We start from the raw sequence: 15,432 nt of genomic DNA on the forward strand, positions 1-15,432 counted from the left end.
CTGTCACATTCATTGGGTTGAAATGCTGAAGAAACTGAGAACATCAGTAATTATATCAATGCTTAACACTTAAGCAGTGAAATCCAGTTAATAAACTGGATGTGGTACACGACACTTGAATATTGTTATTGTTCTTCCAGTTGGGTAGCAGTACTTGCCGTTTAAAAGCTAACACTTTCACTAACAAGTATCAGAATGAAACCCATTTTCCCATGGATTTTGTATCCCCAATGGCCTACACAAATTATCCCAGGGTAGTACCACGAAGAAGCCTTCCTAACAACACTCTCCGTTCTTCCCGACACGCCATATAATCCACACCAACAGTTCCTCCCCTTTCCCTGTAAGTCTGACCTGACAGACCAACAGCATCCTCCTCTCCCTCATGCACCTCTTTCAGCAGGACCCGGGGCTGCAGAGGTGCAGGTTGGGGGGCGCGTGTGCACAGACTGGCTGGACGACAACCAGGTGCTGCAGAGGCGAGCAGCCCACCAAGGAGATCACATACTGCTGCGAGGGAACAGCAATTCTCTCTTCAATTGTCCATAAACGCTTCCCAGCATCAATCACTAAAGTCACGTCCTCTAATGAAATCAAGCCAAACTGAAAATATAAGAATGAGGCTTTGCATTTCGAAATTATGATTTCTGACAAGTTTTGTGTACAAAACACAAAAATACATTGCAAATGGCGCCTTTCCATTTTTTAATTCCATTACTATGCTATAAACCTCTGGAAACAATTAAAGAAATCATGTTCAATACACTGTGCACCGAAATAAATACAACAGGTTTTCCCAAACAATTGGACGCAAATTGCTGGAAAATACTGTTCTGACAAATTCGAAAGTACATTTCCCCTTTTATTTCAGCTTCGTATTTCTGTGTACTTCCCACACTAAACATTTCCATTTTTCCTTTGATACTACTATTCAAAGAAGTGTGCCATCACTATATAAAACAGATTAGAGAAGCAGACAAGCTGTGGCAGCAGAAATATGAAAGTGACAGTACACAAAGTCCTACCAAGTAGTAATATTCCCCCTTCATCAAAACACTACTCCAACAAGGTTTCCCAGAAAGTCGGGTTAAGATGACTGTGTAAATTCATAATCAAATATTTTAATTAAGAGTTGATATACATATTTCTCAAAATAGCTAAATTAGAAAGGCGGAACTGAAATTTTCAATTTTTTTTTTTTTTATTTCCCAAAACAACACAGAAAGACTAAACACTGCCTTAAGATCATTTAAGATTTGTGAAATTCTGGAGAATTATTTAAGCTTTGCTGAACATAGTGTTTCTACTCTAAAAATATAGTCAGAATGATATCCACAGTGCCTGAACTAACATATAGCACGCTCAAATGAGCACAAAGCCACATGCAAATATATCTTTCAAATAATTAAAGTGAGGAGTGCTAAATGCAGTTCTCATTTATTTTAATTACATTAACTTAATGTGTTGAAGTGTCTTAAGTTTTAAGTCAATTCCCGTTCTTCTTCAGTTATAAATTGTCAGCTAATTAGGGGGGGGTCTTGTCACAACAAATTGTTTCTATTAATTAATATGAAGGATTTGTCACAGTCCAACTTCAATTATCTTCAAACTAAACCTCATCACATCTACTGGCAATCGATTTCTTTCTTGCCAGGAGCGACAAACTCACTCTGAATCAAAGAAATATTAAGCCTGTCCATATGCGTGACATTTGCAAACACCGTGCACTCTGCACAAAGAAGGAAAAAATTATTTCCAACATAATGTCTCCCAGTTAGTTGTTTCCATGCTAGCTTTATATAAAATAGCATATATTTTTTAAAAACTAAGGTAAAACAAAACAACAGCTATTAGACTTTTTACTACTGCTCTGAATATAACACATAGTTTTTCTCCATGAGATATAGAAAGTTCTATGATTATCTGCATTATGCTATGGTTTCTATTTAGAATCCCAATTCAAAATGTTTACAGTTAAAAACTAATTACACTGCACACATCCTACAAAAAAAACCCCAGTACTCCACTGTATATGTAAAAAAGACCACATATTAACATTTACAAAAAATTACCTCAGTTGATCACAAATAACCGGTAGAAAAAATGAGACTATAAACAGTTATCTGGCTATTCTGTATACATCAATATAAAAGTGTATTTGGATTGCATCAATTTAACTTGGCAAATTAAAAGAGATATTAATAGATTTTAAGTTTACACATTTACATCAGTTACTACAGCACTCTCCAGGACACTGCCCCATTAGAAAAGGATCTTATAAAAATACTAATCAAGGAGATGGCCAGCATCATACTGTGTATTTATGGGTACAACTATGATAATTTACTTTCACACAAATATAAGGCACCGTGTTTTATAAGCAGTCACCACTTTTAAAAGTAACATCAGTTTCCCTTAGCACCACAGTTAATAGTAGTCTAATGAGCAAGTCAGTTATCTCTTTAAGTTTAAAAAGAAGCAAATACACATAATTCCTGTAACATAACAAAACTCAAGTGCACCTGAAACCTTCCATCAATTAGATTTCCTATTCTGCTACTTTAATAACTGTGAAATGAACTGAAACAAAATGTCTCAAACACACACTTGCCATTATTGAGTTTTGCTTCATGTTTGTGCTGAAGCAACTACAGCACTCACTTTGGGGAGGGGAAATATTCATGAAGAACAGAAATTGACTCTCACAATGATGTAAAGGGAAGCCACCCATACCCGCAGCAGAGCAATAAGTGCATCTGAAAGGCACTGGTTCCTCAAATCTGTCTTTCAGGGACACTGTGGAAGCTCTCAAACCCAACTGCAGCTGACAGTCTACGTTACTGAAAGATACCACTAAAGTTAACTCCACGATCATAATAATGTTACCTGGCAGCCCAAGAACGGCCACAAGGAGTAAGGGCATGGCATATGCTTGAACACTTAACTGTATAATTATTTAGCAGTTTACTTCTCGCAGGCAAAGATATCATGGACCTCTATTGCAATGTACATGGAGGGGCAAGCAAGGTACCAGAGGGGTCAGCTGGGATGTGGTCTGACAGCACATAGTTGCTTCACAGTAATCCCTATGGATTTGCCCTTACTCTGGGGTAAACATGAAAGAGCTACCCTTCTTTCATTGAAAAATAACAACATAGTTAACTTTTCATAAGGGAAAGATGACACAAAATTCTGATCTTGAATCTCTCTCTTACCAGTGAACCTTTTCAGAAAGTGAAAACACACCCACTGTCTCTGCCGTATCAGCAATTTTTAAAAAGTTTCAAAAAAGGGTTTTTAAAAAGGTTTTTAAAAGGATCAATTTGCTGATCTTCAAATAAACTGGTATCTCACAATTAGGACCAGAAGTCAGCACATTTTTTTTTTTTTTAACAAAAATTACATATACACATAAAGATATTTAATGTAACAACCAGGCATTGCTAATTTCTACTAAGGACGGATCTAACGTTAAATATATTTTTGTATGAACTCCTAAATGTGATAGTATTGTTACCAAAAGTTAATAAAATAAAGAATTTCCACTGCTAGTGCTTTGAATGACCATTTGTTTGATTGTGTGTTCAGAGCAAATTGCTATCTCCAGAGATACCAAAATTGCTGTAAGGTTTGCAGCTCTTACAACACAAGCTTTTGATTTCTCTCTTCTAAAAAGAACAGCATTCAGGAATGCTTTCAGGAATGATGGTCTGTGTTGGTATTTACATTACGTTGTTTGCCAACCTTTCACTAAGATTGGATGAGAGTAATGTATATCATCTATGGTCACTTCCACATCTAGTATGTGAAATAAAAAGAGCAATTTTTTTTCTATTCATCATTATCTGCCTTTCCAACTGGAACACTAACCCTATATCCAATAGTTTAGATAAGAGATCCTCCTGTCTAAGGTACAGTTTCACTTCATTGTTATTCTGGCTTGCTTTGCAAAAGCACATTCTGGACCATTACTGTACTGCTAAACTATTATTTGGAAAAGGACACACTCACAAAAAGCTCCACACTAGATCAACCTCATGAAAGCACTCGAGTATACCACATTTGTGTGAAAAAGCACTGTACTTGTCTTCTGTATTTTTATCTTCCTCCCCAGAAGTACAATGCCTACTCAGACCCTTCTCTTTTATACATGCTCATTCTACCTATGATTTAAACTGGTGAAATGTCAGTTCTGATCTGACAGCACTGTGAACTCACAGGGATTTATTATATTGAATGATTTAATGTATTAGGATTAGAGCTTGCTCACATGCTATTGGCTTGGAGTAAAGCCTACCAGCAGAGTCTCCGGGAATGGAGCACCACCTGCTGTAAAGGCAGATACAGGCAGGGAGTACCTCAACCAAGTACTTAAGTCCACAGGACACATAGAAGTCCATGCACCCAAGGGCCAATGTCATTGAAAGGACACCCTCTATCAGGGTCACAGTGACTGGGGAAGGTTATTCATGACTGAGGAGAGATAAGCACCACACACATCTCAAGAGAGGGCAGGGAAGAGCTTTCAGGGTACTACAGGCCAGTCAGCTTCACGTCACTCCCTGGGAATGTTATGGAACAAATCCTCCTAGAAGCCATTTCTAGGAACGTACAGGACAAGAAGATGATTAGGAGCAGCCAACATGAGTTTAACATGAGCCTCACCAACCCGACTGCCTTCTACAATGAGATGATGGGCTGTGTGGGTAAGCAGAGTGCACTACAAACTTTATACCTTGACTATAGCAAAGCCTTTGATGCCATCTCCAATTGTATCCTTATAGTCAAATTGGTGAGATATGGAGAAGTGAACAGTAAAAGTGGGTGGAAAATTGGCTGAAAGGGTCATTACAAATGGTATAAAGTCCAGCTGGTAACCAGTTACTAGTGGTGCTCCTCAGGGATAGATACTGGGCCTAATACCATTTAACATCTTTATTAGCAGCCTGGATAAAGGCATAGAGTCTGCGGAAAAATATAAAATTCAGCATACTGTTCAACATTCTGCGGTGGGTGTGTGCATATTCAGAGGAACCCAGATAGGCCAAGAAATGGGCTGGTACGAACCTCATGAAGTTCAACAAAGGCCAATGCAATGTCCAGCCCCATGTACAGCCCCAGTACAGGCTGGGGGCTGGCTTTGCAGCAAATGACCCAGGGTCCTGGTGGACAACAAAGTGGAACCAAGAGCCAGCAGTGAGCCCTTGCAACAAAGGTGGCCAACTGCATGCTGGGCTGTACTGGCAAGAACATAGGCAGCAGGTCGAGGGAAGAGAGTCCTTCCCTCTCTTTGGCTCTTGTGGGACTGCTGCTAGAGTAACATGACCACTTGTAGCCTCCCCAGTGCAAGAAAGACATTGACATGATGGAGCAAGTTCATTGGAGGTCTACCAAGACAGATGGGGGATGGAGAACAATAGATAAGGAGATGCTGTAAGAGCTGCACTTGTTCAGCCTGAAAAAGACAAGACTAAGGGGAGGTCTTCATGTCCATGGCTTCCTAAAGGGAGGCTGCAGTGAACACGAAGCGGTTTGCAATCGATGTTCAGATGTGTGCTCCATCCTGGATATATGTACAAGTAGAGAAAGAAAGCAGGGAACACCGAACGCAATAATGCTCCTTTCAAATCACTTCATATTCTACAATTCCTGTACAAGTTTCTCACTGTAATTTTCTTCCACAGAATCTTAGCAATCATGGTAAAATAGTATTAATTTTCCTATAAATTGAAAATTGTATTTTGGTAAACCACTTTCACTATCACAAAACATTCAATACAAAACCAGCTACAGTTTTCCAATTTTTTAAGTCTGGAATGTGTGATTTACATGAATTGTTGAACAGCCTGATTAACTTTAAAAAAAAAATTAATATATTTGCTGGTTTTGTCTGTATTATCTTTATTTAGCATATAAAGACAAGAAATTGCAAACAGATCATCAGTCTATATTCATATACAAAGTAGTTTCTTCAGCTGTTCACACTTTACCTGAGACAGAAGCAAAATTGCTCTGGTTTATTCTACATCATGATCTACTTGTGCTCAATGAAGGAAATAAATAGCATACATTTCTGATCCCAACAACAGGCACAACAACAGTTGAAGATAGCAAACTAATTCCTGCTAGACTTGACTTTACTCAAGGACGGTCCCATTCTCAATTACCAGAACTCCAATACTTTGAGAAAAAATTAAAAGCATTAACTGATTCTATTACACACTTTCTCCACCAATTCAAGGTCTATGATATTGCAGTTTGTTTTTTGTTTTTTTTAAAAAACACACAACCTTGTTCATTTCCAGCTTTAGTACAACTATATTAGTTGCCCTCATATTACAAGTGCTCTTTCACTTGACCGGAGTGACTACTCCTCTGGTCCATTAATCTTCTGAAATTGTCAGTTTGCAGTATCAGCAGCCAATTCAGAATCCTGAAGGTTAATCGTCAATAATGCCAGGAGAGGTGCCAATGTTATCAAATTGCTTTAGAGCTGTTGCCTCTGGAGGTACCTCACTTGACGTGAATGTGGAGGTAAAGATAATGAAATACAAATATTTAATATCAGGAGTTTTCATTTGACAATCAAAATATTACACCTCAGCTGGAAAAACTATCACATATAAATCAACAGAACAAATCAGAATTAATAACATAAAACAACTCATTACTGAACAGCACTGATGTAGGCATAAAGGAAAAAAGCTAACCAGGACTTGATATAGAAGAAACACAGCCAATTAGTAACAAATTCTTAAGTTATACTTCTCTTCCACAGTCAGACAGAATCAGGATGTACCCTGTATTTTGTATTATATTATATATAAATTATACATATACACACTATATTATATATATAATATTAATACAGAATATTTATATATATAGTGTATGGATATCTTCAGAGAGCCCATGTCTACCATTAATGGATTTCTGAGTGATCTGTCAAGTACAACACAACTGACTATTAATCACTGAAATAGAGCACTTGAATTTTCATTACATACTTTTGTCACAACAATCATCATTCTACATTAAAAAAAAAAAACAAACCACCAACATCCTGTTTCAGAGCTTTAGGAGACTGACACTTGAAGTTCAAACTAATTTCGCCTTCAGCTTGTTGATCAGAACAGATGGGACCAGGAACCTCCTGAGGCTTTGCCACAAATACTATATTCAGAGTCACCCAGTCAGAGACAGCAATGACTGTTTGCCTGGCACCTGGTAAAAAGAAACAAGAGTTGACAGTGGGCACTAGTTGAGAACTGGAGTCACCAAGAATTTCCAACTTCTATTACAGGTTTCCTGTATAATCTTCAGGAAGCCACAGAAGGTAGGTGGGGATTAAATCAGAGATTAAGATGCACAAATTTAAATATTTAGACTTCCATTACAATGGAGATTTACTCTCTACTGAATGCTCCTTAATTCTTAAAGCCTCTCCTTAAGCTAATTCAGCTGACCCGCTAGTAGGGGCTCAATACAGAGGTCTAAGCTTAGACCTCTGTATCCGAGACAACTACATGCAGACAGAAGACGACCCATGCTCTTCTGGACCAGCTGCTGGAAGCCAAGGATGAAACATTAATGTATCTCAAGTGGTAAAGATACCTAACATGTAGGTGACAGAGTGAATCAATCCCCTGACTACAAGGTCCTCTGAATAGCTATTCAGCTCTATTGACAGTATTTCCATAACAAACCAAGCCTGCACAATCAATGAAGGGAGCTTAGACACCTGAAGTTAGGCACCTTAATCCTGCACTGAAGTCTTAACTTAAAAAGTTTACAGATAGACCGAGACACAGAAAATTTTAGTCATTTTTTTCCTTCATTAAATTGCAAGGTATTACAAGATGGAGAAACTGGGTCTATGTGCATGATGTGAATCATTTTTGAACACATGACATTTCTTACCAAAGACTAAAATGAGGACATGAAATTTAGGATTTATAATAAATCTTGAAGCTTAGAACACATTTGAATAGATGATGGTCCCCTAGAAACATAACAGTACACTTTTAAAAACATAATTTTGAAAAAATACCACTGTACACAGATCAATATTGAATTAAAAAAAACCTGTAAAATTAATGGATTCCAATCATGAAGCTAGCAGACACAGCAATTGGTAAAGATCAGGAATTATAAAAGGAACTGTCGGAAATATTAGGGATGACCTGTTTCAAGTTACCAGCTCAGCTACGGGCTGGCAACTAAAGAATGCTATAGAATAATCTCCAGTCACATGCACAAAACACATGCTTGAGTCCAAGCTGCCTAACTATGACAATATGCATTTTACAGAGCATAGTTTCTCTATTTCAAAAGAACCTTTAAAATATTAGTTAAGTGAATACTCATTAAAGCAAACAAAAAACTCTACAGTATTTGCATCCCTCTGAACTAATGCTGTGAAGATCTGAAAATTAACCAACCTGGAAAGTTCAGCATAGGTTAAGTTCCCTGTAGGCTATAGTGTCAGAATTATTTAATCCATTTTACTCAAAAAAATAAAGCAGGAAACCCGAAAACTTGGTTACTCCTACAGAAAATGGTCTATGTACAAATGTTTGTTCTTTGCCAGGTCCATTTGGCTCATCTTTTTACCGCTAGAGTAGCATGAACACAGGGCTCTCAAAAAACATTCAATGCCGGTAATACATCAAGCGACTCAAACGGCCAAATCACAGGCATTTCAGCATGTCATTTTCTTTCTTAGCCTTCTCCAATTTGTGTACTGCACTACATTCAACAGATTTTTCTAAAATATTGTTACTGTTACAGAACAAACAGCTAATATTCACACATATTTTTTAACTGTTCCTTCCAGCTGCATTAGGAATCCTAATGATCACTTCAACATTATAAACCCAATTAACTGATCTGTATCTTTGTGACATATGTTTAAATTTTGCAATACATCCTCATATTTAGTTTCATACAGCCACCCAATGACATCAGAGAGGTTCCCTAAAAGGACAAGCTTCCCAACTAATTTTTTCACATTAGCCCTATGATGTGTTCAGGCTCAGCATTCCAAAACGAGAATTATTTAACCCAGGGAATGAAACTGTCATGTATGTCACTCAGTGCAGACAGGAGCGGACTCCAAGGGAAGAAATGTATGAATAAAACCTTTGTTCACAGAACACACCAGACAGCCCCTCAGAAAGGGCAAATCCTATCTCTTGGCTCAGCTAGCCCACACCACTTCTACTGTAATTAAATAATTTAAAGTTCGCTTTATCCAGAAGTCACTCGAACCTGGATTCTTTAACTTTTACCCAAAGAATTTTGTAACGTTACTTGCCTGCAAGTAGAGTTACTTTATAAAAGAAGGAAAACAAGATTGCAAAATTGGATTCTATTATTTTTCCTAGATATAGCAAATTAATTTACAATACAGTTTCAAAAATATGTCTGTATGCCAAAGGCATACACAACTCAATAAATAAACAAAAACAATGCTGCTGTTTCAAACAAAGATCTGGAAAAGAAACAGTACAGAGAGGCTATCAAAAGCTGTCTTTCAGGAGTCTCAAGAGAGCACTTCAACTGACCAAAGTATTCGAAGCTAAAACTGTGCTGCTCTTCCAGGTTGAGGGAAGCTGAACACTATTTTTTCCAGCCCTACTATTCCAAATCACCGCAGCAGGAAACATCCTAAAATATAGACACATGCAATCCATTACACAACTGCTAAGCAGAGGGCACACCCTGTCCCACGATGGGTCTAAACCAGGCCATGCTGATCCTGCCACGGGAGGATGCAGTCCCTGCCCGCCCCAACCCCTCACGCCCTCTCCCCTCCCCTCCCAGCACAAGCGTGCCTGTAACTGTGCAGGAAGCCGGATAAGAGTTAATTTTTTTCATGTGTTTTTTTAAGCTCATTTTGCTTTTACTGCTATTTAAAAGTCAAGAAAAAACCTGAGTCAACGTAGAGACTACAAGCCTACTAGAAAGCTGAGACAGTTGGACTGGATCTGTGTAAACAACAAGGGAGTTACATATGACTGGAATTCAGGCCGAAAAGAATGTTTTGGATATACTTATTTTCCCTTTTAACTCCCTTATTTCTGCTAATTATAAATATTTTCCCCTAGTATTTCTAAGGTTTCTTACACAGTGAAAATATCTAACCAAATCAGATGCAACTTACAGAACAATATTTTCATTCAGTAATAAGAAACAGCAGGTAACCTATTTAGCACACTAAACTATTTTCAATTTTGTGACAAGACAAAATTCTTACTCCAGTTCACTAAAGAGAGCACCACCAGCTTCCCACACACCCAGCACAGGCTATCAAAACTCCAGTCACTAGCAGGTTAAAATAGTTTACAAAGCTCTATGCATGTGCCATGTAATTCAGTCCAGAGTTAGAAGCATTACAATGCTCTCTAGTACAGAGCAAAGCTTAGAGCCCACCGTATTAAAAATGACAGAATGATGACCAAGTAGTATTGTTTTCTAGGAGAAATGCCAGATTACTTAAGATAACGTGAGCACAACTGATGCCTGTACCAAAGACTGCTTCATCCTCTGTAATTTCAAGCTCCAAAAGACACTGTTTAATTTACACTTGCCCTGAGAGCTTCTATCACATCCGTGGTTGGTGTCTATTTTTCTAACTGGAAACAGAAATGTATTGCGAAAATACAAATACATTTTTCAGCAATGTCATTATTTGTACGTCTGCCAATATAAACAGTTTTGGCATATCACAGACATAACCACCAAATCACCCCTTGTTCATAGAATAAAGCTTTCATGCTTAGCATACTTCTGTAGTCGGTGCTGATCTGAGGAAGTATCAAACAGAAAAACCACTTAGCAACAAACAGACGTGGGTCTGAAGTCTAATAGTAACTGGTATTCCCCACGCCCTTAAGAAATAAGTCTGGCACGTTAGTTAATCCCCAAACATCATCAGCAACACAATTTCAAACCCACAGATGCTTTCTGCAGCTCCCATTCTCAATGTATTAAGCGGCACCACCTAGGAAAACCCTACTCGGGTATTACTTGTCATACAGAGCAAAGATGAGGTGTGGATGGCTTTGGAGCCAACAATACATTCTGTTATTTCTTAGTTAAAAGCTCGAACTAAGGGGAAGGAAGTTTGCCACATATTTGTGTCATAAGTTTAACACTGGAAGAAACTCATTAATTTCAATGTTTCTTAACAGATTATCAAAGAGTCAGCAAAAACCTCAGAATCCACTGTTGTAAGCGACTGGACTTACAACTACATGATTTCCACATAAACGTGGCCTACTAAGAAAACTTTACAGACTCAGAAGTAATAGAAAAATATCAGATGAAAGTGCTTAAAACAATGAAGAGTTCAAGTTCCATTTCCAATAAGGGTTTAAGACCTTACCTCCAGCTCCTAACTGAGGATAAGGTCTAAATCCCACAGTCTGCGGGATCCCACAGCCGGCTGTCCCCTTTTCTGCTGCATCTATCCCCACCCCCCTCCCTCCCCCCCAAAAAATCTGATAAAGCTCTTCAGCTGTGTCATCCACCTGCCTGTTCAAAGAATCATTTAATATAGTTTTGGTCTCTCTGTACCTAATAGATATGGCATTAGTTTGTAATAACATATGCTAAAAAGTGAAAACTAAAACCCTATTTAATTAAAAAAAAAACAGACTCTATTTTTCTGATCATACCACTTTCTAACTCCTTACAGTATTGACTTAAAAAAAAGATCTGCTAAAATTAATCATTTCAGCAACAAGTAGAATTGAGAACTACACTACTACTTTTATCAGCAGCAAAGTTACCAGCTAAATTCATTTTGCAGAATTTTAACAGTATTAATATAAAAATCAAAAAAAAAGAATAGACAAGTCATTTTAGAAATGGCTGGCGATAACAAATAGCTGTGAGCAAAATTTTAGATTACATCAGAAATTGGAAAGATTATTAGAAGCAGTTTACGTTCATAAAGTACCTAGCAAATCTAACAACTATGATACAGCTCATAACTATTAATTTTGGACTAGTAGTTTTTCAACAGCTTTATCACAGTACAATAAGTTTATTAAGTGACATGAAAGCATACACATCAGCTGCAAGATAAACTCATAAATTATATTGCATGTGGTAGCAATGAAGATAGTCTAGTTACACTGTAAGTAGTGAGATCATAAGTAGTAGGAATTTTTTAAAAAGCCTGTGTTTAAACATGGTTTAAAAAGCTGCTTCTGTTCCAAATCAGTAAGAAGAACATGCCATTCCTCTGATCACTCCAGACAAATCTAATCATGATCAGACCAAATACATGTGATCAAAATACCTGTTTAGCAGCTGAGATTTGACAGAAAACGACACCCATTTCCTTTAAAACTAGAACAATAAAAATGGCTTCCAGAAGTGAGGAAGTAAGATCGTTTCCTGCGACTGTATCATACGTCCTACTGGAGGACTGCTCTCACCTCGGACCTCTCTGTAAGAGCCCACAACTCATAGCAGAAAGAGTCCCACCTCTTTATAAACACCTTCCAGTACTATTCCATAAATCTACCCAAACTCCAGACAACTGTGAGAAACTTTAAGTGTTTTTAATGAAGTAACCTATGCAAATTGCTGTTGAGATGTAAAAGGGAACACAAAAGTCATACTTAGACAAGAATACGATAAACATGCTGAACAAGTATCAAGAACTGCACATGCAGTAGTTACTCTAACCTTCAGCATAGCAAATATAATGAAGCATTACTAAAAATACTAGCTGAAGAATTACGTTGTCCATCTCCTTTGTAGATCCTGAAGAAAGTAAACATTAACACAGTAGGGAAGCTTGTTCAGAGACCAAACAACTTACTCAGTCATACAGTAATACACAGGAGAAAGTGGAAGCACCCCCGCCTCCCTCCAAAACACACAGATTTCAGTTCAACCGACCACAACTTTTTCTTATTTACATATGACCACACACAATTTCTCAAACACAGGGGCATTCCTCTGCAACCTACAATCATATACAACATGCTCTGCTACAGTGTGTTGCTTCATGCCTTTTAAAACAAGCACAGTCATTAGCTTCAATTCATCTGTTAAAGTGTATACTGCTTCATACAATATTAAATATGCTATCACTTAATTGGAACTAAAGTCACATTACATATGTAATTCCTTTCTTCCAAACCGACAGAGTCTTTACCATATTTTCCCAGGCACCTTTCTGGTTCTGCAGCTTAATCTGAGTTAATATGTTAGTATTTTTCCTCCCACTATTGCGTAGAAAAAATATTTTTTAAAATGGCAAGTGATAAGGAAAAAGTTAAACTGACTGTGTAAACACACTAGAGAAACACATGGTTAAAATGTATACTTTAAATTACAAAAATTCTGATTGCCCTTCAATTAAAGTAATCCTGCTCATCAAGATTACTAAAGTCTCAAACTGCACACAGAGTAAACTGACGTTTAAAAAATAAAACATATAATCCTACTGGCATGAGTTTACCAATGGAATTTTTAAAAAGAGAGAAAAAAGTAACCTGAACTTCTGTGTCTCCCAAGCTTCCTCGGTTGTAACCATACCGTTGGAAAGCCACATAACCCCAAAATCACGGGGTACACCAGCGATCACCAGCGATCCACACAGTTAATACCGGCAGACACAGACGTGCAATAGCGAGAAATAACGCACGCCGACTCCGGAGCCACACTTCAGAAAGCGTGTGTGTTCGTTACACGGGTCAGACCCAGACCTGGAAGGAGACTTGCGAGGCCCCGCGCCCCCAGGCGCTCCCGCCGCAGCCGGGGGGACGGCCGCGCCCCGGCGGGGGCAGAGCACGGCCCTCACCGGCGGGGCTGCCCCTCCTCGGCCGCCGGCCAGCCGCTACCGAAGCGCTCGCTAGGTGCTGCCCGCCGGTGCGCCCCAACCCTCAGCACCGAGCCCGCCTCGGGCGAGTTCCGTGAGGAGATGCCGAGACAGCCAAGCCAAACTTTGTCTCTTCCCCCGGGAGGACGCTGGGGATGAAGCGGGGCTGCCCCCATTTTGCCCCTGTCAACAGATCGTCTATCTCCCCAGCCCCACTCCCCGAGGAGAACTAGCCCGGCCCACGTCCCCTGCCTCGATAACGCATTAAAAACAACCACCCACAGACAAACACGACAGGCAAAGCCACGTCTCGGCACAGACAGCGCACGGCAACCCGCGGCCATGGAGGACGGACCCCACCGGGAGCGGCACCGGGCTGAGGGCGCGGGGGCACGGGCACGCCGGCAGCCTCCCCTCCGGCCGGGCCCCGCGTCGAGGGAGGCCCCTCCGGAGCGGCGCCCGCCGCCCGGCCCGGCCCGGCCCGGCTCGGCTTAACCCGCCCCTCACCTCCTTAACGGGGGGGAATTTTTTCCGGCACTCCAGGCTGAGGCCCCGCAGGTCTCCCTGCATGTTTTCCAGCAGCTTCTTCACGGCTTCGGGGCTGCTGGTCCCGGACATGGCGCCGCCGGGCCGGGCGCTGTTCCGAGCGGGCAGGGGCAGCGCCTCTCGCTCCGCGGCCCCGGCCGACACGTCTGCGCCCGACACCGGAACCCGTCAACCGCGGCCCCGGCCCTTTCCCCTCCCCCGCGCCGCCGCCGCCGCCGCCACCGCCGCGGGCCCCCCCCCCTCCGCTCCCACAATCCCGGGCGCCGCCAGCGCCGCGCGTCAGGCAGCTTCCGCACACACGGCCCGGGGGCGGGGAGAGCGGCGGCCCGCCGGGAGGCGGCACCCGGCCCCAGCCTCCCGGGCCCGAGTTGGGCGGAGCGGGGAGCGTTGCCCCTTCCCCGCTGTGTCACTGAAACCACGCCGGGCCGGCATGAAGGGGCGGGAGGCGGTGCTGGGGCCCGGGCCGAGGAGGGCCGCCAGCACCGGTGAGGTGCCGGCGGGGAGGGGACGAACTGCGGCGTTGGCGAAGAGTAGCTGGAGGGGGGGGGGGGCGGCGGCGGCGGCGAAGACCCTTGGCCTCGCCGCGGGTCCCTGGAGGTGGTCTTCAGCAACCACCACCCCCGCCGAGCGGGTGGAGGAGTCCCCTGTCGCCGAGTCCGGCTCTCGGGGGGACGTCGGCGCTGGATGCAATTTAAAAAAAAAAACCAACAAAATCGAGGCAGACTGTTATGTTTTCCTTGTGAGTGGTGAAGTTCTTCGCTTGCTTCTGCAGGAGTGAAGGTTTGTGCCCTTCGCCACCCGTGTGCGTACGCAGCTTTCCGTGGTTTTCTCCAGGCGAAGCCAGAGTGAATCCTTCCTTGAGAAGTTTAAGATAAACGCAAGCAGGGCAAAAACAAGGGGACAGGGGGGCAGTCGGGTCCCGGGTACCTTCCTTGTCACCAGCAATGTCCCTCTGAAATCCAGAAGCTTTCCAACCAGCTGTTTTTAACCCATTTCAAAAGCAGGCACCCGAACAACGAGCATGAGCTCTGCAAGCAGTACCT

At 41.3% G+C, this 15,432-nt stretch overlaps 1 protein-coding gene across 3 annotated transcripts in view; it reads right to left on the minus strand.

Annotated features, from left to right (window-relative positions):
- The window catches only part of MON2 (MON2 homolog, regulator of endosome-to-Golgi trafficking), an 80,493-nt gene extending 66,014 nt beyond the window's left edge, over positions 1–14,479 (minus strand). For all 3 annotated transcript variants that reach the window (XM_050915048.1, XM_050915050.1, XM_050915049.1), the window contains exon 1: positions 14,351–14,479. In XM_050915048.1, coding sequence (XP_050771005.1) covers positions 14,351–14,461 — 111 coding nt within the window. In that variant the 5' untranslated portion in view covers positions 14,462–14,479. The remainder of the gene's footprint in view (positions 1–14,350) is intronic.
- Positions 14,480–15,432: the final 953 nt, after the last annotated feature.

The sequence above is a fragment of the Gymnogyps californianus genome, chromosome 1 (genome assembly GCF_018139145.2).
Source record: "Gymnogyps californianus isolate 813 chromosome 1, ASM1813914v2, whole genome shotgun sequence".
Classification (NCBI taxonomy): Eukaryota; Metazoa; Chordata; class Aves; order Accipitriformes; family Cathartidae; genus Gymnogyps; species Gymnogyps californianus.